This window comes from Sus scrofa, chromosome X, assembly GCF_054392235.1.
Source record: "Sus scrofa isolate SSC_HxYL_T2T_F1_AM1 chromosome X, Sscrofa_HxYL_maternal_Yorkshire_Landrace_v2.0, whole genome shotgun sequence".
NCBI classification, from domain to species: Eukaryota; Metazoa; Chordata; class Mammalia; order Artiodactyla; family Suidae; genus Sus; species Sus scrofa.
In genome coordinates, this window is record NC_139401.1 from 53,545,971 (window position 1) to 53,568,299 (window position 22,329).

Here is a 22,329-nt window from a genome sequence, read left to right on the forward strand (position 1 = left end):
GGGATTCATATAAAGTGTCATATAAAGTACAACCTATTTTAAGCTGATAAAAATATAATTTCAATTGCATATAAAACTCAAGTTCACTGTTTTTCTAGTTCATTCCTTCTGCTGTTGAATGCTTGTATTTTATTTTTTTTTATTTTAGTTAAGTATTCTTCACTTCTATAACTTCTATTTTGTAGTTTATTATATTTTCTATATCTTTGTTGAAATTCTGACTTTGTTCTTTCATTCTTCTCCTGAACTTTGTGAGCATATTTATAAACATTGCTTTGAATTCTTCATCAGGTAAACTATTTGCTTTCATTTATTTATTTTTTTCCCTGAGTTTTTTTTTCTTGTGCCCATGGCATCTGGAAGTTACAGGGAGAGTGATGGAGCTTGTGCCACAGCAGCAATCTGAGCCACTCCAGTGAAAATGTCATATCCTAACCCTACTGTGCTACAAGAAAACTATTCCTTGAAGTTTTATGTTGTTCTTTCATTTGGGACATATTCCTTTGTGTTTTCATTTCTCTAGACACTAACAAGGGTTTAATTAGAGTACTGTTCTTCTGGCCATGGCTATTAAGATAAGGCTTTAGGCCTCATTCATAGATATTGGCAACCTGGTGCAAATCAGAAGGGGGGTGAAAACATGGTTCCCACTGGCCTCAATCCAGAGAGCCCCTTAGTCAGCTGGAAGTTGTGTGTTAATATAGAGGTCTTTTTCGCAGTAAGACTAGGGTTATTTTTTAATCTCACTGTGGTGTGTTTTGAAGATGATAGCTGATTACAAACTGTCTCTCTGATTTTTTTTTTACAGTTCCATGATACTCATGAATACAAGCCCTGATAGACACCAAAGCCAGGTGAACAAAAGGAGCAGCCTCAAAAAATCAAGGTACTAGATACATGTACAAACTGGGGTAGCACATATATGTGCACATACATGTACAACCATGCTGAGTGATACTGGTGCTCTGGGGTGTGTCAGAGGGAGGCTATTAATATAACACCTCACCTGCAAGGTCTCTGGAAAAAATTACACTCAGCCTTTAGATGAGTGTTTAAATAGATGCCTACTCCAAGCCCCATATGTGAAGATAAGCTAATAAACCTCTTTCACAGAACGACTAAGCACCTAGGTCTCTGAGTCTCTGCCATACCCTGGAGTTGGTAGCCTATGAAGAACTATTTTTCCAATTTGTTAAAGTACTGTGAGACTTATGAGCATAAGCCTGTCTCCCCAACAAGCAAGGTGGTCTAGTTTTGTCTCTTCGGCAGTAGTTGCAAAGATCAGGTACCAGAGGAGTGTACAACCGTCCCTCCTTTCATGGAAACAAGAGTGTACTTGGAGTGAGGCAGAAGGGGAATATAGAGATGTGGTCTGTCAGCCTTTGTCTTTTGCTGGTATTTTAATAAGCTTCTAGATGTGTGTTAAATTAAAAGCTTGCCCCTCAGACTAATTATTTAAGAAATGTAAATAAGCCTCTTTCCCAGGAAGTCAGGGTGATTGTTAGGCAGCTACATTTGTGCTGAACCCTGGGTTTGGTGTGTCTGCATGTGGGCTCTTTAAGAACTCTTTCTCAGTTTGTTATATCTTCGTGAGTCTTGTGGACACAAGCCTTTTTGAATTTCAAAATCAGATGACTTGTGGGTTCATCTCTCAAGTACCAATCTTAAAAGTTGAGGTGCTATAGCCTACATTTCTCATGTGGAAGTTGAAGATGTGAGTTCCCACCCGATTGTGGATTTCTGTGCTGAAGATGGAGTTTAAGGTAAGATATTGTCTCAGTATCTCCTACCCATATTGATGTGGGTTTTTTTTCTGAATTGCTCAATATATAAGAATAGCTTAGCTAGGCTATTTTTTTTTCCAAGATAAAATGTAGCTGTAGGTTTGACATGTCCATGGGAAGTAGTGAGTGCCTAGGTTTCTATCTTGAATTGGAATTCATAGGTTTTTATACTTCCCTTGAACAGTTAAGTTATGACAATAGACCTGATTGATAATTTATGTATATATAATATAATGCCTAGGCCAAACATTGAAATATACAGGCCACATACTCAAAAATTAATCAACATTTATAGAACACTCCACCTCCAAACAGCAGATGTACACTCTTTTCAAGTGCTCATAGAACATAGACTAAGAAAGAGTATATCCTAGGCCATAAAACCGCAATACACTTTAAAAGTTGGAATCATGCAGAGTGTATTATCTGGCTGCAATGGAGCCAAAATAGAAATCAGTAATAGAAGAGTAAAAGGAAATTCTCCAAACACTTGGAAAATAAACAAAGCGTATCTAAATAATCTGCACATCAAAAAGAATGTCTCAAGGGAAATAAATAAATATATTGAAATCAATGAAAATAAATTTATTATATATCAAAATTTGTGGTACACAGGTAAAGCAGTGCTGATAGTTATAGTACAGCACTAAAAACATACATTAGAAAAAAGGAAAATTCTGAAATCCACAATCTAAGCTTTCTCCTCAATAACTTAGAAAAAGAAGAGCAAAATAAAACAGATCAGATGTAAGAAATGGAAGGGAATAAAGATAAGAGTAGAAATCACCAAAATTGAAAACAGAGAAATAATAGATAAAATCAAAGAAACAAAAAGATTTTTCTTTGGAAATTAATAAACTAAAAAAATTCCAGCAAGACATAAAGAAGAAAGATAAGACATTAGAATAATAGCAGAAATGAAATAAGAGACATCCCTACAGAGGCAGAAAGTATGAAAAGGATCATAAGGGAATTTTCCTATCAACTTTAAATACAACAATATGAAATGGAACACTTACTCAAAAAACACAATCTAGAACAGCTGACTCAATATGAAATAGATAATTTGAATAGTCCTATAGTTTAGTATTTAATTGAATTCATATTTTGAAAATTCTCTCAAAAGGAATCTCCAGGACCAGATGGTTTCAGCAGAGAATTTCATAAAGAAAAAATTAAAGAAAAATTAACACCTATTAAATACTATCTCTTCTAGAAGAGTGAAGAGGAGGCAACACTTCCTAATTAGTTTATTCAGGTATTTTTACTCTGATACCAAATTCAGATAAAGACAGCTGAATATAGAAACCTATAGAACAATAACATTTGTGAATATAGAAGCAAAAGACCTTAACAAAATATTAACAAATAGAATTCAGCAATATGTAAAATATTTATACACCATGACCATGTGGAGTTTACTCTGAAGATATACAGCTAGTTAAATGTGTGAAATTTATAAATTAATCCACCACCTTAAGAATAAAATTCATATGACCATTTCAGTGTACAAAAATTTGACCAAGTTCAACACCTATTCATGATTAAAAACACTCAGAAAAATCAGAATAGAAGAGAATTTATACTTGATGAATAACATCTAAAAAAATCTACAATTAGCATTACATATGGTGGTAAAAGTCTGAATGCTTTTCCTTTAAGTTCAAGAACAAGACAAAAATTAGTTAAAATAGTCAACTCAGTTATAATTCTTTATGCTTTATTTTATATATTCTTAAAATGACAAAATTATAGAAATGGAGAGCAGATTAGTGGTTTCATATGGGTTAAGACAGGGCTTAGGTGGATGCAAGTGGGTGTTAATATAAAAGGACATGAGAGATTCTTGTGATCATGGAAATATTCTCTATCGATTCCAATATACTGATTGTGATGGATCATTCTATAATTCGGAAGATATTATCATTGGGAAAAGCTAGGCAAATGGTACTTGGACTTTGTTCTTTTTCATACAGAATGTGCATCCATGTAGACTTGTTCATCTTTTTATTATGAATATAATGTTTACCAAAATGAGTGTATATTTTCAGATGTATGTATTGTTATGTTTATATATGTGGGTTGTAGTGGGTTAAGTGGGTAAGAGAACATAGACTCTGACAGGAGTGCTCAAAACAAAATTATGATGGTTTCATTCATTTGTTCACTTATTCAATCAACACTCTTTGAATATCTACTCTGTTCCAGACTCTGTTGATACAGAGATGACTAACTTAGGGACTTACCATAGAGGATTTCCACTCTTTTGGGGAGGGGCTTTGTTTAATTACAGTACAGTGTGCTGCGTGCCATGATAGGGCAGAATATGGTGTGCTGGAAATTCAAAATAAGAGTATCTAATCACATTGGGCATTGTAGTGGTCAGAAAAAGCTTCTTAAAATGTATGGTACCTGAGTTGAGTCATGAAGTTTGAGGTTGAATATGTTTCAGAGGTGCAGCAATAAGGGGCTGGAAGTGGATATCAGTTAAGGGAATGTTATAATAGCATATGTAGTTTTAGGTCAGCGTATTCAAGGTGGAGGATGTGTGTGTAAGTACTTCTCAGAGGGCACAAAATAATACATTGGAACATGGGAAAATACAGGACCTTGAAAATAATATTATACCTCAATTGCTTTCTTCTTTCTGTTCTATAACATACATTTCATTTTAGTCCATAGGATATGAAATTCGTATTAGCACAGTACAATATAGTCTATACATAAATATTTACAAACATATTAGGGATCATTCTAATTATTTTGAACAGCAGTTACAGTTTGGAAACCACGGTTTTAGGGGACTTCAAATAGGCTGGTGTAGTTGGAGCAAAGAATATGTGTGTGAGGAATTGGCAACTAAAACGAGGAGGTCCAGCAGCCACCATGCCTTAGTGGTCCCATCTCCATGCAAGCATCTATCTTCATCTACAGCAAAAATTCTCTACAAAAAGGAAATCACAAAAGAATGAAATTTACATGAATTTTTAGTTGATAAACAGCTGAAAAAGGATACTAAGGATAATATTGGTGGATGTAATGATAAAGGGAAAATTCAACAGACTCATTTACACAAATACTTAAAGAATCTTTAAATTTTAACATTTAACAATATTAAAAGACAGACAACAAAGTAGATAAATTACTAGGGACAGCATTATAAGTATATAAGATCTATACAAGATTTAAAGACTAGAGAGTGGGAGAAAATCTTTGCAAATGAAGTGTCCAATAAGGGATTAATCTCCAAAATATATGAAAATCTCATATAGATTTATACCAAAAAGCCACCCAATTAAATAAATGTTCATAAGATTTTAACAGCTATTTCTCCAAAGAAGACAGACAGATTGGCAAAAAGGATATGAAAAGATGCTCATCATCGGTAATTATTAGAGAAATGCAAATCAAAACCACATTAAGGTATCATCTCACACTACTCAGAATGGCCATCATCAAAACGTCTACAAACAATAAATTCTGGAGAGGGGGTGGAGAAAAAGGAACCCTCCTATACTGTGGGTAAGAATGTAAGCTGGTGAAACCACTATGGAGAACAGTATGGAGCTTCCTTAAAAAACTAAAGATAGACATACTGTATGATCCAGCAATCCTCCACCTGGGCATATATCAAAAAAAAACCATAACTCAAAAAGAAACATGCAACCCAATGTTCACTGGAGCACTATTTTAAATAGCCAAGACATGGAATCAACCTAAATATCCATCAACAGAGGATTCAATAAAGTTGTGGTACATATATACAATGGAATACTACTCAGCCATAGAAAATAAGGAAATAATGCCATTTGCAGCAATATGGAAGGACCTAGAAATTAGCATACTAAGTGACGTAAGTCAGGCAGAGAAAGACAGATATCATATGACACAACTAATATGTGGAATCTAATGGAAAGTGATACAAAAGAACTTAGAATACTTAAAGAGACTCAAAGATTTTGAAACCAAATTTATGGTTACCAAAGGGGAATGGTGGTGGGGAAGGATAAATTAGGGGGTTGGAATTGACATATGCACACTACTATATATAAACTGGATAGTTAGCAAGGACCTACTATATAGCACAGGGTAATCTATTCAATACTGTGTAATAACCTATATGGGAAAAGGATCTGAAAAGGAATGGATATATGTTTATGTATAACTGATTTCCTTTGCTGTACACTTGAAGCCAACACAACTTTGTAAGTCAACTATTTCCAATAAAATTTATTTTAAAAAGAATTTTGCGGAGTTCCCTCATGGCTCAATGGAAACTAATCAGACTAGGATCCATGAGGTTGTGGGTTTGATCCCTGGCCTCACTCAATGGGTTAAGGATCTGGCATTGCTGTGAGCTGTGGCGTAGGTCACAGATGTGGCTTGGATATGGTGTTACCGTGGCTGTGGCATAGACTGGCAGCTACAGCTCCTATTAGTCCCTAGCATGGGAACCTCCATATGCCATGGGTGCAGCCCTAAAAAGACAAAAAAAAAAAGAATTTTACAAATTAGTTTTTTAAAAGATGAAAATTCAATAGAAAATATAGGAGGGGACACAGGCAATTCACAACAGAAGGAATAGAAATGACCTATGATCATAAAAAAAGTGTTCATAATCACTCTAAACAAAATAAATACAAGTTTAAATAACAGTAAGAATCAATTCTTCACCTGTGAAATTGGTAAAGAAGATAATACCCACTTTCATTAGGATGTGAAAGACAGGTCAAACATACAACAGTATTAATATGAGCATAAATTATTTTAATGGAAAAAATAAAATTTAAATGCAGTGAGTGGTTTTAAAAAGGGACAAATTGAAGTCAATTTAAAACCAGTTAGGAAACTATTACATAATTAAGGTAACAGCAGTGCGAATGGAGAGTAGAGAATAGGCTACAGACATATTAAGATCTATAGCAGAAATAGATTTAGGAAGGAGACAAGATTAACTCTTCAGCCTCCACTTTTGATTGCTAACCGATGGTGGAAATACATAATTTTCCCTGACTTTAATAGGAAGTTTACCCACCCCCCTCCAACACATACATAGGTTTTCTCATTTTTTCCTCCTCTGGAACAGCATGTAATTTATTCCATCTCTCCAAATAGTTTTTTTGGTAGGAGTATAACATGAAAGTGATGAAATGGGCTAGGGATGAGGTACAGAAGTTTTCAGACCTCAGTCATTAGATCTTTGAATACCAGACAAAGTAGATGAGGCTTGAACCTGAAGAAAATGGGGAATTATTACAAAGCCATTAGCAAAGAAGTAACATGGTCAGATTTATATATTAAAAAGAACACTCTAAAGGAAGGAAAGGTGATCAGTTAGTTGTTTGTAGAAGTTGAGGTAAATGTCAGTGAGACCTGAACTAGGACTGTCAGGAAGGAAAGGTATTAACTGGACTTGGATGAGAAAAAAGGAAGAATCTGTGATGATTCTGAGATGTTTGGCATGGCTGACTGGGTGGATGAACATGTCCTTCATGACCCTGGAGGAGCAGCAAGTTTAGAAAGATTATGACTTTGAATGAAATGTTGACTTTGAATGAAACTGTGAAATATTCACCTGAAGATGTTAAATAGGCATTGGGTAAAAGTATCTAGGGTTTAGGAGAGAGGTCTTGGCTAGACATTTAATATTCATCAGTACTATCTGTTTGTGATCTTATAAGGATTAACTCATATGGATAGAGACAATATGTATATGCTTTTTATTTAGCTGTTTGTTGAACATACTGAGAACATACAAACATACAACACTTTTTTTCACAGGTACAACTGAAATGAATTATAACAACTACCACTTATAACACATTATTTGCGACGAATTGTGCTAAGCGTTTGATTATCTAGTGTTTACCATAACTTTTCCAAGTAAGAATATTTATTCTCATTTTTCATATGAGTACTAGACACAAAATGTAAATTGGTCAAGGCCACCTAGTGGCAGGTTTGGGGACTCCAAGGCTGGTGTTCTTATCCCTTTTCCTGAGTTAGGTTACTGGAGCACTAACAAAGGGTTGCATTAAACACAGGAAGTAGTTGGGAAGACAACTCCGCCCCTATCTCTGGCCCAGAGCCCAGCCAGTGATGACAAACAAGCTCCTGTAGAATTGTGGGTAGATAATAGACATGTAAACAAAAGGATTCCTAAATACCTCCTTGCTCATCATTTTCTTCTTTTGCCCAGCGTGCGCGCAACCTTCACGCAGTAGGACCCTGCGGAATCCAGGCTGCTATGGCACTCCCGTTCACCATCAGAATCCAGTTGCTGCTCCTGCGGGCAGTCGGCTTTCTCATCGGCCTCATAGGCCAAGCAGCTCGAGCTTTTGGCGGCCCCAAGTTTAGCTCAGGAACAACGAGGCCTGTGACTGAACCACTACTCCTGCTTTCAGGTGTTCAGCTGGCCAAGCTGATTCGACAGAGGAAGGTGGGAGAGCAACTGCAATGGCGGGCTGATTTAAAAGAGGGTAGAGGGATAGGTCTTTTCATGGACAATTCCACTAAGTTTAGTGGTGGTGGTTGTTGTGGGTAATGAGTTTAGCCTTGGTGGAAATCAGTTTACTTTCTACCCTGTACTAGGGCGACCTTTTTTCACTGGGGAAAAAAGGAGACTTGTGGGAGTTGTAGTATGCTTATACCCAGGAACATTTGCTGTGGGGATCAGTTGGACGGTTTTGGCACCTCTCACAGTCTATCCCGTCTATTTGTCCTCTTTGTGCATAATAATTGTAGGAGACTAAATCAGATGTGGTTTACAAACTGATTTTCAGTTTTAGAAACTTTGTCTCTGTATCTCTCTGTCTCAGTTGTGGTTTATAAACTGATTCTGAGTCATGGAATTTCTGTCTCCCTCTCACTCTCTCTCCCTGTTTCTTTTGGCCCTAGGTCTACCTGTTGCTTCTTGTCTAATGCATTTTTAAATTAAAAAAAAATTCCTGCTCTAGGATTATAACAGCATGGCTAATCAGAGTACATGTCAAATACTGTGCTGGGTACTTAAATATATTCTGTCTCATTGATGCAACTATCTAGGTAATATCCCCATTTTACACATGAAGAAACAAAGGTAAAAGGATTTGCACAACTGCAAAAAAATGGTGGAAATTATTAATCCAAAGACTTAAGCATCTCTCTAGAATTTTTTAGTCAGGAGCATCCATTTCTGTATCATATGAATAGCTAGTTCCCTCTAGGGGAACTAATGCTGGACTATAGTATTCTTTATTTCTCTCGTCTTTATCCCTCTGTTCTCTCATTTGCTTTTCCTTATTACTTTATTACTATAATCTAGAATGCTTATTTACACTCCAGGTAACCTTTCAGTGACATTTCCTGTTTTGTTCCTGAATCTTTTCCCATCCCCTTATCCCCCCCATGCATGCTTTTGCTAACATTTGAGGAGACAGTGAGATGTAGTGGAAAAACAGTAGGTTTCAAATTTTTGTCTCCCTTTCTACAGCTGTGTGAACCTGGACAAGGGTTTACATGAAAATTTTGCAGATAATACATGTCAAGTGTCTGGCACAGAGTAGACTGTGTAGCATAATGATTAGAAGGGTAGACTCTGGAGTCATTCTGCATGAGTTTAGAATTCCTAGGTCTCCTCCTGTCTAACTATACAGTCTCAGAAACATTCCATGCACTTTTTGTACCTTCAATATCCCATAAAGAAAATAGACATGATAATAGGATCTATCCTATAGAGTTGCTGTGAGGGTTAAATAAGTTCATAAATGTAAAACTCAAAAATAATTTTCCTATATGAGCTTTAACTATTGCTATTATCGGGTATTTTGAAATGATAGCCATTATTAATATGTTTATGTTTACTCATAAGAAGAGATTATCTACATTTAGTTTATATAAAAGAATTCTGGACAAGAGGAGAGGATACGAGAGTTTTATTTTTCCTAGTTTTCCCTCAGCCCCTCATAGGCTCTGCCTCCCACAATGCAGATATTAACAACTTCTTTCTTACTTTGTAATCCTTCTTTGTTACAGATTGTTTGACACTTCATTCATTTCTCTAGAGCAGTGGTCCCCAACCGAGGGCAGTTTTGTCCCCCAGGGGATATGTGACAATGTCTGAAAATATTTTTGATTGTCACAAATTTGCATCAAGTGGGGAGAGGACAAGGATGTTGTGAAACATGTCACAATGCACTCCATAACAAAGAATTTTCTGGCTCAAAATAAAATAGTGCCCATAAACCATTGAGTATTGAGAAAGCTGGCTTCCTTTCAGCCTTGTTGTTAGAGCCAGGGAAGAAGTCACGAAAAAAATGATGATTTGACCAATTTCTTATGTAAGATTAGGTCAATATCAGTTAAATTTTTTGTTAAGACTAGAGCCAGGGAAGAAGTCACGAAAAAAATGATGATTTGAACAATTTCTTATGTAAGATTAGGTCAATATCAGTTAAATTTTTTGTGAAGACTAGGGCTGTAGATGGAATAATAAAAGTATCATTTATAGTGTGCCTACTGTGTACTAGGAATCTTGCATATGTTATCTTAAATTTACATATCAAAGAGCAAGAAATTGGCAATTCTGGGTCTTTTATGGATCCATATAAATTTTTGGATTTTTTATTCTAGTTCTGTAAAAAATGTCATGGGTAATTTGAAAGAGATTGCATTGAATCTGTAGATTGCTTTGGGTAGTATGGCCATTTTTACCATATTAATTCTTCCAAATCAGGAGCATGGAATTCTTTACATTTCTTTGAATTCTCTTTAATTTCCTTGATTAATTTTTGATAGTTCTCAGCATATAAGTCTTTCACCTCCTTGTTTGGGTTTATTCCTAGGAATTTAATTTTTTGGGGTGTGATTTTTGAAAGGTATTGTATTTTTATATTCCTTTTCTAATATTTCATTGTTAGTATACAGAAATGCAACTTATTTCTGAATGTTAGTCTTGTATCCTGCTACTTTGCTGAATTCGTTGATCAGTTTGACTAGTTTTTGTGTGGAGTCCTTAAGGATTTCTGTATTTAGCTACAATTTTAACTCTTCTCTTCCACCTTGGATACCATTTATTTCTTTTGTTTGTCTGATTGCTGTGGCTAGGACTTCTAATACTATGTTGAATAAAAGTGGTGAGAGCTTGTCTTGCTCTAGATTTTAGCGGGAAGGCTTTCAGCTTTTCTCCATTGAATATTATATTTACTGTGGGTTTGTTGTAAATGGTTTTTATTATACGATATGTTCCCTCTCTACCCACTTTGGTAAGAGTTTCTTTTTATCATGAATGGCTGTTGGACTTTGTCAAATGCTTTTCTTCATCTACTGAGATGATCACGTGGTTTTTGACTTTTCTGTTGTTAATGTGGTGCATGACATTGATTGAATTGCATATGCAGAACAATACTTGTGAACCCATGAGGGATCCTACTTGGTCGTGGTGTATGATCTTTTTTATATGTTGTTGGATGCAGTTAGCTAAAATTTTGTTGAGAATTGTGTCTATTCGTCAAAGATATTGGCCTATAATTTTCTTTTTTGTTAGTATGTTTGTCTGGTTTTGGTATTAGAGTGATGGTGGCTTCATAGATTGTTTTTGGAGTGTGGAACAAAAACCAAGCAGGAGGCATAACTCTCCCAGACTTCAGACAGTATTGAAAGCCACAGTAATCAAGACAGTGTGGTACTGGTATCAAAATAGACATAAAGACCAATGGAACAGAATAGAGAACCTGGAAATAAACCCAGATACCGATGGTTAATCAATCTTCAGCAAAGGAGACAAGAATATAAAATGGGAAAATGACAGTCTTTTCAGCAAGTGGTGCTGGGAAACCTGGACAGCCACATGCAAATCAATGAAACTGGAACACTCCATCACACCATGTACAAAAATAAACTCAAAATGGCTTAAAGATTTAAATGTAAGACAAGACACCATCAGAATCCTAGAAAAGAACATAGGAGAACATTCTCTGATATCAACCTTACAAATGCTTTCTTAGGTCAGTCTCCCAACGCAACAGAAATAAAAACAAAAGTTTTTCCAAGGAAGATGTACAGATGGCCAACAAGCACATGAAAAAATGCTCAACATCCCTGATTATTAGAGAAATTCAAATCAAAACTATCATGAGATACCACCTCACACCAGTCAGAATGGCCATCATTAATAAGTTCACAAATAACAATTGCTGGAGGGATGTGGATAAAAGGGAACCCTCCTGCACTGTTGGTGGGAATGTAAACTGGTACAACCACTATGGAGAACAGTATGGAGGCACCTTAGAAATCTATACATAGAACTACCATCTGACCCAGCAGTCCCACTCTTGGGCATATATCCAGACAAAACTTTACTTAAAAAAGACACATGCACCCACATGTTCATTGCAGCTCTATTCACAATAGCCAAGACATGGAAACAACCCAAATGTCCATCAACAGATGATTGGATAGGAAGATGTGGTATATATACACAATGGAATGCTACTCAGCCATAAAAAGAACAAAATAATGTCATTTGTAGCAACATGGATGGGACTAGAGACTCTCTAACTGAGTGAAGTAAAGACAAATACCATATGATATCACTTCTATCTGGAATCTAATATAAGGCATAAATTAACCTTTCCACAGAAAAGAAAATCATAGACTTAGGGAATAGACTTGTGGTTGCCAAGGGGGAGGCTGAGGGAATGGGATGGTTGGGGAGCTTGTGGTTAATAGATGCAGACTATTGCCTTTGGAATGGATTAGCAATGAGATCCTGCAGTGTAGCACTTGAAACTATGTCTAGTCACTTATGATGGAGCACGATATTGTAAGAAAGTGGAATGTGCACATGTATGTGTAACTTGGTTACCATGTTGTACAGTAGAAAAAAAAATTGTATTGGGGAAATAACTATTAAAAGAAGAAATAAATCAATGGGGCCTAATCAAACTGACATTTATTGCTCTAATACCTGCTCTTTTTTGTTTATTTTCCTGGGTCATTTTCTTTCTTTCTTTTTTTTTTTCCCACTGTACAGCAAGGGGATCAAGTTATCCTTACATGTATACATTTTTTCCCCCACCCTTTGTTCTGTTGCAATATGAGTATCTAGACATAGTTCTCAATGCTACTCAGCAGGATTTCCTTGTAAATCTAAGTTGTGTCTGATAACCCCAAGCTCCTGAGCCCTCCCACTCCCTCCTCCCATTGGGCAGCTGTCCTGGGTCATTTTCTACATGCTACAAGTTCAGTTAGAGAATAAGTTGGAGATTTTGAAGATCTCTGGAATTGTATACTTTGGTGGAGTATCCAGGCTTAAGGCCTCAGCTTGATGAGTAAGGCCCTTAACTCTGGAGCCGTTTGTATACTAAACTAGAAGATTGTTTTATGATGATTGAGATCACTATTCATGTACATACTCAGAAAACATTTACTGAGAACTTCATAGGCACATAATTCTAAAGGACTAGTAGGAGTTAGCCTAATAGAAAAGATGTATGTAACTTTCTCTTATTCTTTGAATCTCTCCTATATTTATGATTATCATTCTTAATATTAACTCATTTTTATGCCCCCTCTTTCTATCACATCACACTTGTTGGGGATTTTCTGTTTTATGAGTGTTTAAACATGATTTTACTCATCGTTTTATACAGATTTTGTTATTTTGTAAATTTTTCTTGTCAGAAAATTGTATACTTATTTCCTTATACTTTTTTCATTTCTTTTTGCATTTCATTGTTTACATTTTTATAAAGAAATTATTTTTCTATTATAACTTGGATAGCTTATATTTTGTCTAACTTTATGAATAATATTTTTATGAGAAATGATATTAGCTTTAACATAGATTTTGATGAGAAATGTTCCCTTTATATTATTTTCTGGATAATTTGGAATTTTAAATTTGTTTACCTTTTAGCCCCATCGATTACAGTAGAAAAGTGTTTTTCAAAATAATTAAGCATTTTATTTTATTTTTAAATTTATTTTATTTTATAATTGTTATTTCCCCAATATAATTTTTTATCCTGCTGTACAGCATGCTGACCCAGTGGCACATACATGTACACATTCTATTTTCTCACATTATCATGCTCCATCATAAGTGATGGTGTTTTTTATTATAATTGATTTGTAATGTTCTGTCAATTTCTATCATACAGCAAAGTGACCTAGTTATACATATATATATATATATACATACACACATTCTTTTTCTCACATTATCCTCCATCCTGATCTATAACAAGTGATTGGATGTAGTTCTCTGCTTTACAGCAGTATCCCATTGCCCAACCACTGCAGATGCAACAGTTTTCATCCCCTACTCCAGACTCCCATTCCATGTCAATTCATCCCCCTCCCTCTGGCAAGCACAAGTCTGTTCTCCATGTCCATGATCTGTTTCTGTTTGGTAGATGGATCATTTGTGCCATATATTAGATTCTAGATATAAGTGATAGCATATGGTGTCTGTTTTTCTCCTTTTGACTTACTTCACTCAGTATGAGAGTCTTTAGTTCCTTCCATGTTGCTGCAAATGGCATTATTTTGTCTTTTTTATGGCTGAGTAGTATTCCATCGTATATATGTACCACATCTTCTTAATCCAGTCATCTGTTGATGGATATTTATATTATTTCCATGTCTCAGCTATTGTGAATAGTGCTGTGATGAACATATGGATGCATGTATCTTTTTCAATGAAAGTTTTGTCTGGATCTATGCCCAAGAGTGGGATTACTGGTCATATGGTAGTTCTATATTTAGTTTTCTGAGCTATCTCCATACTGTTTTCCATAGTAGTTGTACCAATTTACAATCCTACCAACAGTGCAGGAGGGTTCCCTTTTCTCCACATCGTCTCCAGCATTTGCTGTTTGTTGACTTGTTAATAATGGCCACTTTAACTGGTGTGAGGTGATACCTCATTGAAGTTTTGATTTGAATTTCTCTAATAATTAGTGATGTTGAGCATTTTTTCATGTACTGCTGGCCATCTCTATGTCTTCTTTGGAGAAATGTCTATTTAGGTCTTCTGCCCACTTTTTGATTGGGTTGTTTGTTGTTGTTGAGTTTTATGAGTTGTTTATATATTTTGGAGATTAAACCTTTGTTGGTTCAATCATTTGAAAAAATTTTCTCCCATTTCTGTGGGTTGTCTTTTCATTTTTTAATGGTTTCTTTCACTTTTCAGATGCTTTTGAGTTTAATTAGGTCCCATTGGTTTATTTGTGTCTTCTTTCTATGACGTGGTTCAACTTATGTCAAAGAGCATTCTGCCTATGTTATCCTCTAGGAGTTTTATAGTACCTGGCCTTACATTAAGTCTTCAATCCATTTGAGTGTATTTTTAACTATGGTGTTATAAAATGATCTAATTTAATTCTCTTACACATGATTGTCCAGTTTTCCCAGTGCCATTTATTGAGATTATCTTTCCCCCACTTTATTTTCCTGTCCTCTTTGTCAGAGACTAGTTGACCATAGGTGCTTCGATTTATTTCTATTTCTGGGCTTTATGTCATGTTCCATTGATCTATGTTTCTTTTTTTCTTTTCTTTTCTTATTTCTTTTTGCAAGTACCATGATGTTTTGATGACTATAGCTTTGTAGTAGAGTATGAAGGCAGGGAACATGATTCCTCCAGTTCTATTTTTCCTTTTCAATATTGCTTTAGCTATTCAAGGTCTTTTGTGTTTCCATACAAATTTTAAAATAGTTAAGCCTTTTAAAAATCATCTTTTTTTAGGTTTCTAGTATTACTGGATTATGATCATTGACCTATTTGATGTAAACTGTTTTTTCTTTTTGTGATTAAATACATGATTACTTTGTTAATGATTTCAGTAACAGAGAGAATATTCCTTCTTGATGGAATAAAAGTTCTTTCTCCGTATGTCCTTGAGCAAATTGATTGTATTGCAAAATACCCGAATATATCCTTATTTTTCACTACTTGATTTGTTAGTTTCTGAAAGAGTTATATTATTTGTTACTGTACTTTTATTTCTAATCATGTTTCCTTTGTATTCTTACAAGTTTATTCTCTAGCTATTTTCTTGCTTTTTAAATACAAAAATATAACTTATATCATCTTCATGGATTGTACCATTTTATGTCTCAGTCTTGAAATTTGCTTTATCTGATATTAGTGGTGCCAACCCAGCTTGTTTATTATTTGCATTCACTTAGTATTCTTTTTCCCATCTTTTTATGTTCAACCTTTCATTGTCTCTTTGTTCCAAGTGAATTTCTAATAAAAATGTACAGCTGAGCTGGTTTTTTTAGCCAATTTAAGTCTTTGTTCTCTGATAGAAGAATTCAGTCCTTCTTACTTATTATGATGTAATTAATTCTTTCCATTTTTGTAATGTTTATAATTTTTTATACTGGTTTTCACTTTTTCCTGTCCTTACTTTTTTTTCTGTCTTGATCTAGTTTCTTTTCATTTCATTTTCATTCTCTTTATTTAGGAATTATACTTTGCTTTTTAATTTTCTAGTGCTTATGATCCAATTTATAAGAATTATAATATATTCCTAACCTAATATCCTTGGCCTAGGTTTGTCAGATTTAGCAAATAAAAATATAGGATACTCAGCTAAATTTCAATTTCAGGTAAACAACATATGATTTCTAGTATAATTATCCCCATACAATATTTAGGAATATTTATACTAAAAATTATTTGCTAATTATCTGAAATTAAAATTTTATTCAGTATCCTTTATTTTATCTAGATATTGTAACTTAATGTGCTTTTATGTCTCTACTCCTCAACTCCTGGGTTTTGCAAAGGATATGTATAATATTAAGGTTCAAGGTATCCTGGTTATTTACTATAAAAAATACTCACTTGTTGATTATATATGCATAGTATCTCTGGACTCTAAATTCTGTTTACTTTGTTAACCAAGAATTCCAACAATGGAGACCCGGCTGAGGCAAAAATAAAATGATTTTATTGGGGGGTTGTTAAGATTGCAGCACACAGCCAAGAAAGCACCTGAATTGCATTCTGCCAGACTACAAAATGGAGGATGCTTATAAAGTAAAAAACTGCAAGGCTATGGTTAGTTATGAGAGTTGTTTATAGAGTATTACAGTGGGAGCTGACAAGAAGAGTGCTTGTTAAGCAAATATTGGGTTTCAAAATGATAATTATAACATATTGTGAAGTGGGGGGGAGGATTTTCAAACTATAAGATTGCATCTAGCAGTTGCAAGCAGATACTGTTTTGAAAATGACTGGTGGTGTCCTTGAGTTTGATACAGTCCAGAAAGTAAAAGTTCTCAGTGATACAGGAATACCTAAAATGACATCTACATTCCTACCCTGCCCTATTTTGGCTGCCTGAACTGCAGTCAGTTTTGATTTTTAAATGATATTAAATTTGTCAACTTAGAGGGGAATTGATGCTTTTTATCTCTACCCATTGTTCAGAGCCTTCTAATACTGATATCCTCTTGATTTCTTAGCTTCAGAAGAGACATATATTGTCTCCTCACAGTGGACTGCACTAGATAAATCACAGTAGATATCCCAAATGAAAATCTATTAATGCACATACCAGAATTTCATTAAATAATTGTTGAATGGATGAATTGTTCAAAAAATAAACACCCACTAACTTAATTATTGTATTTTGCAGGTGAAGTGCATAGATGTTGTTCAGGCTTATATCAACAGAATCAAGGATGTGAACCCAATGATCAATGGAATCGTCAAGTACAGGTGAACATTTTTACCCTCTCGTAGTTTTTATTCTATTGCTATTGCTATTCCATCTTGATGTATTGCTTGGATTCCAATCCACCTGTGTCCTTCCTTTGATTTCCCACTGGGACTGCTCTGACTTCTAATTCAACACTTCCTACCCTTTATTTAGCTTTTGTTGTCTTCTGTGACAATCAGAACTTAGAGTATGCCTGGAGATCAGCTTGAAGAATACACAGACGGCTAATGCTGTAGCAAGCAAGAGCCCCCCAAGCAAACTCAGGGTCTATATTTTATTAGGATTGTGAACAGAAAGCATGGGGGGCAGAGACTATAGATAAAACTTACAAGGACCACACAAGCCTGGGGGGATTATAAGTAACAGAGTCTGTTCTAACAATCATCAGGTCTTATCTTAGGAAGGTATACATTAATCTTTACAGCAGGACTGTTTGTTCTCCTTACAGGGCCCCTAAGCCTTAACTATCTAAAGTTCTTTCTTAGGGTAACCTTCTTGGCATTTCAAAAGGAAGTCATGGTTTTCCATGACCTCTTTATTCTGTTTTCTTTCCTTACTCTAGCTACATGCTTTCAAGCTTGAGGCTTATGGCCCTGTTTTCTTCCACCCACAAGCTTTTATATTTATATGTCCGCTTCCTCCTGCCTCCTATTGACTGCAACATGTTTGATGGCAAAGAACAAATTTCCATGGATTTTACATATCAAACATCCAGCACAAGGCGGGAAACTTGGTGGACATCATTGAATACTTACTGCATTAATGAGCTTTGGAAGTGACTCTAAGAGAACCCTCACTTCACCTGACACTTTCCAATGTGGATTTAGTATAGTAGATGGTATTTTTAAAAGGCATTATATGTGTGACTTCTACATCTCAGTTGCCAAGTAAACCTTTTTAGGGAGCCAGGAAGTATTAAATGACAAAACTTGGATTTGTTTCCTATAGCATCCTACACAGTGACTAGAACAATTCTTTTTTAAAAAATGAATTTTATTATATTTATTGTTATACAACCATCATCACAACCTAATTTTAGAACATTTCCCTATGAGACCCCCAGTCCACCCTCTCCCTCCCCCGACCTGTGCTCTTTAGTAACCATAAGTTTTTAAAGTCTGTGAATCTGTTTCTGTTCTGCAAGTAAGTTCATTTATATCGTATTTTTTAGATTCCAGATACAAGATACATATGATGTTTGTCTCTCACTGTCTAACTAACTTCACTTGGTGTGATAATTTCTAGGTCCATCCATGTTGCTGCAAATGGCATTATTTCATTCTTTTTTATGGATGAGTAATAGTCCATTGTATATATGTACCACATCTTCTTTATCCATTTCTCTGGCAATAGACATTTAGGTTGCTTCCATGTCTTGGCTATTGTGTATAGTGCTGCAATGAACATTGCATTACATATATCTTTTCAAGTCATGGTTTTCTGTGGATAGATGCCCAGGAGTGGGATTGCTGGATCATATGGTAGTTCTCTCTTTAGTTTTATGAGGTACTTTCATAGTATTTTCCATAGTGGTTTCACCAATTTACATTCTCACCAAAAGCGTAAGAGGTGTCCCTTTTCTCCAAAACTTCTCCAGCACTTATTGTTTTTTATTGTAGTTGATTTGCAATGTTCTGTCAATCTCTGCTGTACAGTAAAGTGACTCAGTCACTCGACAGCAAAAAATCAAACAACCCTATTGAAAAATGGGCAGAAGATATGAATAGACATTTCTCCAAAGAAGATATACAGATGGCCAACAGGCACATGAAAAAATGCTCAACATCACTAATTGTTAGAAAAATGCAAATCAAAACTACTATGAGGTATCACCTCACACCAGTCTGAATGGCCATCATTAAGAAGTCAACAAATAACAAATGCTGGAAAGGGTATGGGGGAAAGAGTACCCTCCTTCACTGTTGGTGGGAATATAAATTAGTACAAACACTGTGGAAAATAGTATGGAGGTACATCAGAAAACTAAATATAGAACTACCATATGATCCAGCAATCCCACCCTTGGGCATATATCCAGACAAAACTTTCCTTCAAAAAGACACATGCACCCTCATGTTCATTGCAGCACTATTCACAATAGCCAAGACATGGAAACAACCTCAATGTCCATCAACAGATGAATGGATTAAGAAAATGTGGTATATGTACACAATGGAATACTACTCCACCATAAAAAAGGATGAAATAATGCCATTTGCAGCAACGTGGTTTCAACTAGAGATTCTTATACTGAGTGAACTAAGTCAGAAAGAGAAAGACAAATACCATATGATGTCATCTATATCTGGAATCTAATATATAGCACACATGAACCTATCTACAGAAAATAAACAAACTCATGGACGTGGAGAACAGACTTGTGTTTGCCAAGGGGAAGGAGGAGTGAGTGGGATGACTGGAGATTTGAGTTAGTAGATGAAAACTATTGCATTTGGAGTGGATAAGCAATGAGATCCTGCTCTATAGCTCAGGGAACTATATCTAGTCACTTGTGATGGAACATGATGGAGGATAATGGGGAAAAAAGATCAATTCTTATCATATTATGATATAGGGAAAAATTTTGCAGGTCTCAATCATTCGTATATCATGTTTAGCATTTTTGTCTTGTTTGTGCAGCAACTCTGTTGTTAATATATAATACAATTGAATCACTTATATTGTCAATTATTTTTGAATGAAAATATATATTACTACAAAAAATTGAAAACTATAATTACTTGATATAGATGGTTGCTGTCTATTAACCTAAAACAAATAGCCAGATATTTCATCTGAAAGATAGATTTATTTGGGATCATAGGAGAATTGCACTTCAAGTTTTGCAACCATGGGGAGCCAAGTGCAAGTCCCTCATAGGGCAAAGGAAGGAGAATGCTTTTATATAGAGGAAAGGAAGATGGGAGGGCTATAGTAAACAAAGAGTCCATAGCTTTTCATTTGCTTAGTCCTTTCATGGAAGAAAAAGCATCTTTCTTCTTCCTTTGGAGCTCTGTTTTAGTCACAGGGCATGAGAGCTCCCCATTGTAGACCCCTACTCTATTTTTTGATGTTTCTCTTATTAATTTTTATATGTATACATAAATAAAATGAAAAAGTAGCTAGTATTATGAAATTATAAACATTTAAAACATATTTATGAAATACAAGCAGCACATCAAATGAATTTGTATCATACTCATTGTTTTAATTAATTTATTCTTTGAGGTTCTTATTCTTTTTATATATATGTATATTTTATTTCCCCAATACATTATTTTTTTTCCACTATGGAGAACAGTATGGAGGTACCTTAGAAAACTATACGTAGAACTATCACATGACCCAGTAATCCCACGCTTGGGCAAAACTTTGCTTAAAAAAGACACATGCACATGCATGTTCATTGCAGCACTATTCACAATAGCCAAGACATGGAAACAACCCAAATGTCCTTTGACGGATGATTGGATTAGGAAGCTGTGGTATATATACACAATAGAATACTACTCAGTCATAAGAAGAACAAAATAATGCCATTTGCAGCAACATGGATGGAACTAGAGACTCTCATTGCGTGAAGTAAGTAAGAAAGAGAAACACTAGGTATTTTATTTTATTTTATTTTATTTTATTTTATTTTATTTTATTTTTGTCTTTTTAGGACTGCACCCATGGCATATGGAGGTTCCCAGGCTAGGTCTAATTGGAGCTGTGGCTGTTGGCCTGATCTGAGCCGTGTCTGTGACCTTCCCCACACACAGCTCACAGCAACACTGGATCCTTAACCCACTGAGCGAGGCCAGGGATTGAACCTGTAACCTCATGGTTTCTAGTCTGATTCGTTTCTGCTGCACCACAAAGGGAACTCCAATACTAGTTATTTTATAAATGATTTCTTATCTAATCATTTCAACAGCTTTTCAAAAAATTAAAAATCCCTACATTATAGGTGTCACTGCTGTGATCCAGAGAAGTTAAGCTACTTTTTAGGGTCAAAAAGGTAGTGTGTGACAGAGTCATGATCCAAATATATAGACATCTGGTGCCAAAAACAGAAGTACAGAAAGTCTTTATGTTCTAGGAATTCTCCTTTGTCCCTTTCTTTTTTCTATGGGCCAGCTGTCTTCTAGTCACATATTCCAACATTTCAAGCAGCTCCTCTTCCCAAAGTTATTTCCACAGATTGTGCACTGTTGTATATTTGAGATGTAATTTGTGTTTAATTTGTTGACAAAATATGTGTTTAAACATATAAGAAACAGAGGGAAATTCTGCTATTTTTCTCTATTACTTTTTAAGAAATACAAGTCATAAGGAGGGAGGTATTTGGTTGTGGGGCTTATTTCTGTTTGTGAGGATATTAATAAAGTTTTGACAGAATTAAATTGTCCTTGTTGAAAGTGATGGTTTGAAACTACAAATAGGAAAGTAGAGAGGTTATTGGTGGGTGGATAGGAGAGATGGGGCAGGGCAGTAGCTATCAGAGATTGAAGATTTGCAGAGAGATAAGGAATGGATGGCTTTAGGAGAAATGTTCAGAAATAATTTTATGAAGTTCATTTACGGTATGTGTAACATCAGTGTTTTTTCCTGCTTCTCTCAAAACACTGCAAAATTGCTTTATTGTGCTAATTATAATGTTTCTATTGTACTTGAAATTAAGAATATTGGCAGTAAAATGAAAAAAAAATGTACATAAAGCACCTAGCACAGAACCTTAAATCAATTACTCAATGTAAGCTATTGTTATTGTTATGGCTATTATTACAACAGGAGCTTAGTTAGTGGATCTGACCTTATGATCATTATACACAGTTTTACTGTAT

At 35.1% G+C, this 22,329-nt stretch overlaps 1 protein-coding gene and 1 long non-coding RNA gene across 14 annotated transcripts in view; one reads left to right on the forward strand and one right to left on the reverse strand.

Annotated features, from left to right (window-relative positions):
• Nucleotides 1-2,344: 2,344 nt before the first annotated feature.
• LOC146394626 (uncharacterized) lies at nt 2,345-8,356 on the reverse strand. The gene is made up of 2 exons (XR_014835505.1): nt 7,952-8,356; nt 2,345-4,728 (listed from the first exon to the last, which is right to left on the reverse strand). It is a non-coding gene; the product is annotated as an uncharacterized LOC146394626 (long non-coding RNA).
• FAAH2 (fatty acid amide hydrolase 2) overlaps nt 7,915-22,329 on the forward strand; it is a 112,308-nt gene continuing 97,893 nt past the window's right edge. For 12 of the 13 annotated variants that reach the window (XR_014835497.1, XR_014835498.1, XR_014835495.1 and 9 more), the window contains exons 1-2: nt 7,915-8,223; nt 17,417-17,499. Coding sequence is in view for 8 of the 13 variants with exons in the window: in XM_085008017.1 (XP_084864143.1) it covers nt 8,032-8,223; nt 17,417-17,499 (275 nt within the window). In the remaining 5 variants the exon portion in view is untranslated. Of the gene's footprint in view, nt 8,224-17,416; nt 18,756-19,721; nt 21,439-22,329 lie in introns of those variants that run through there. The other variant, XR_014835499.1, reaches the window with a different exon arrangement.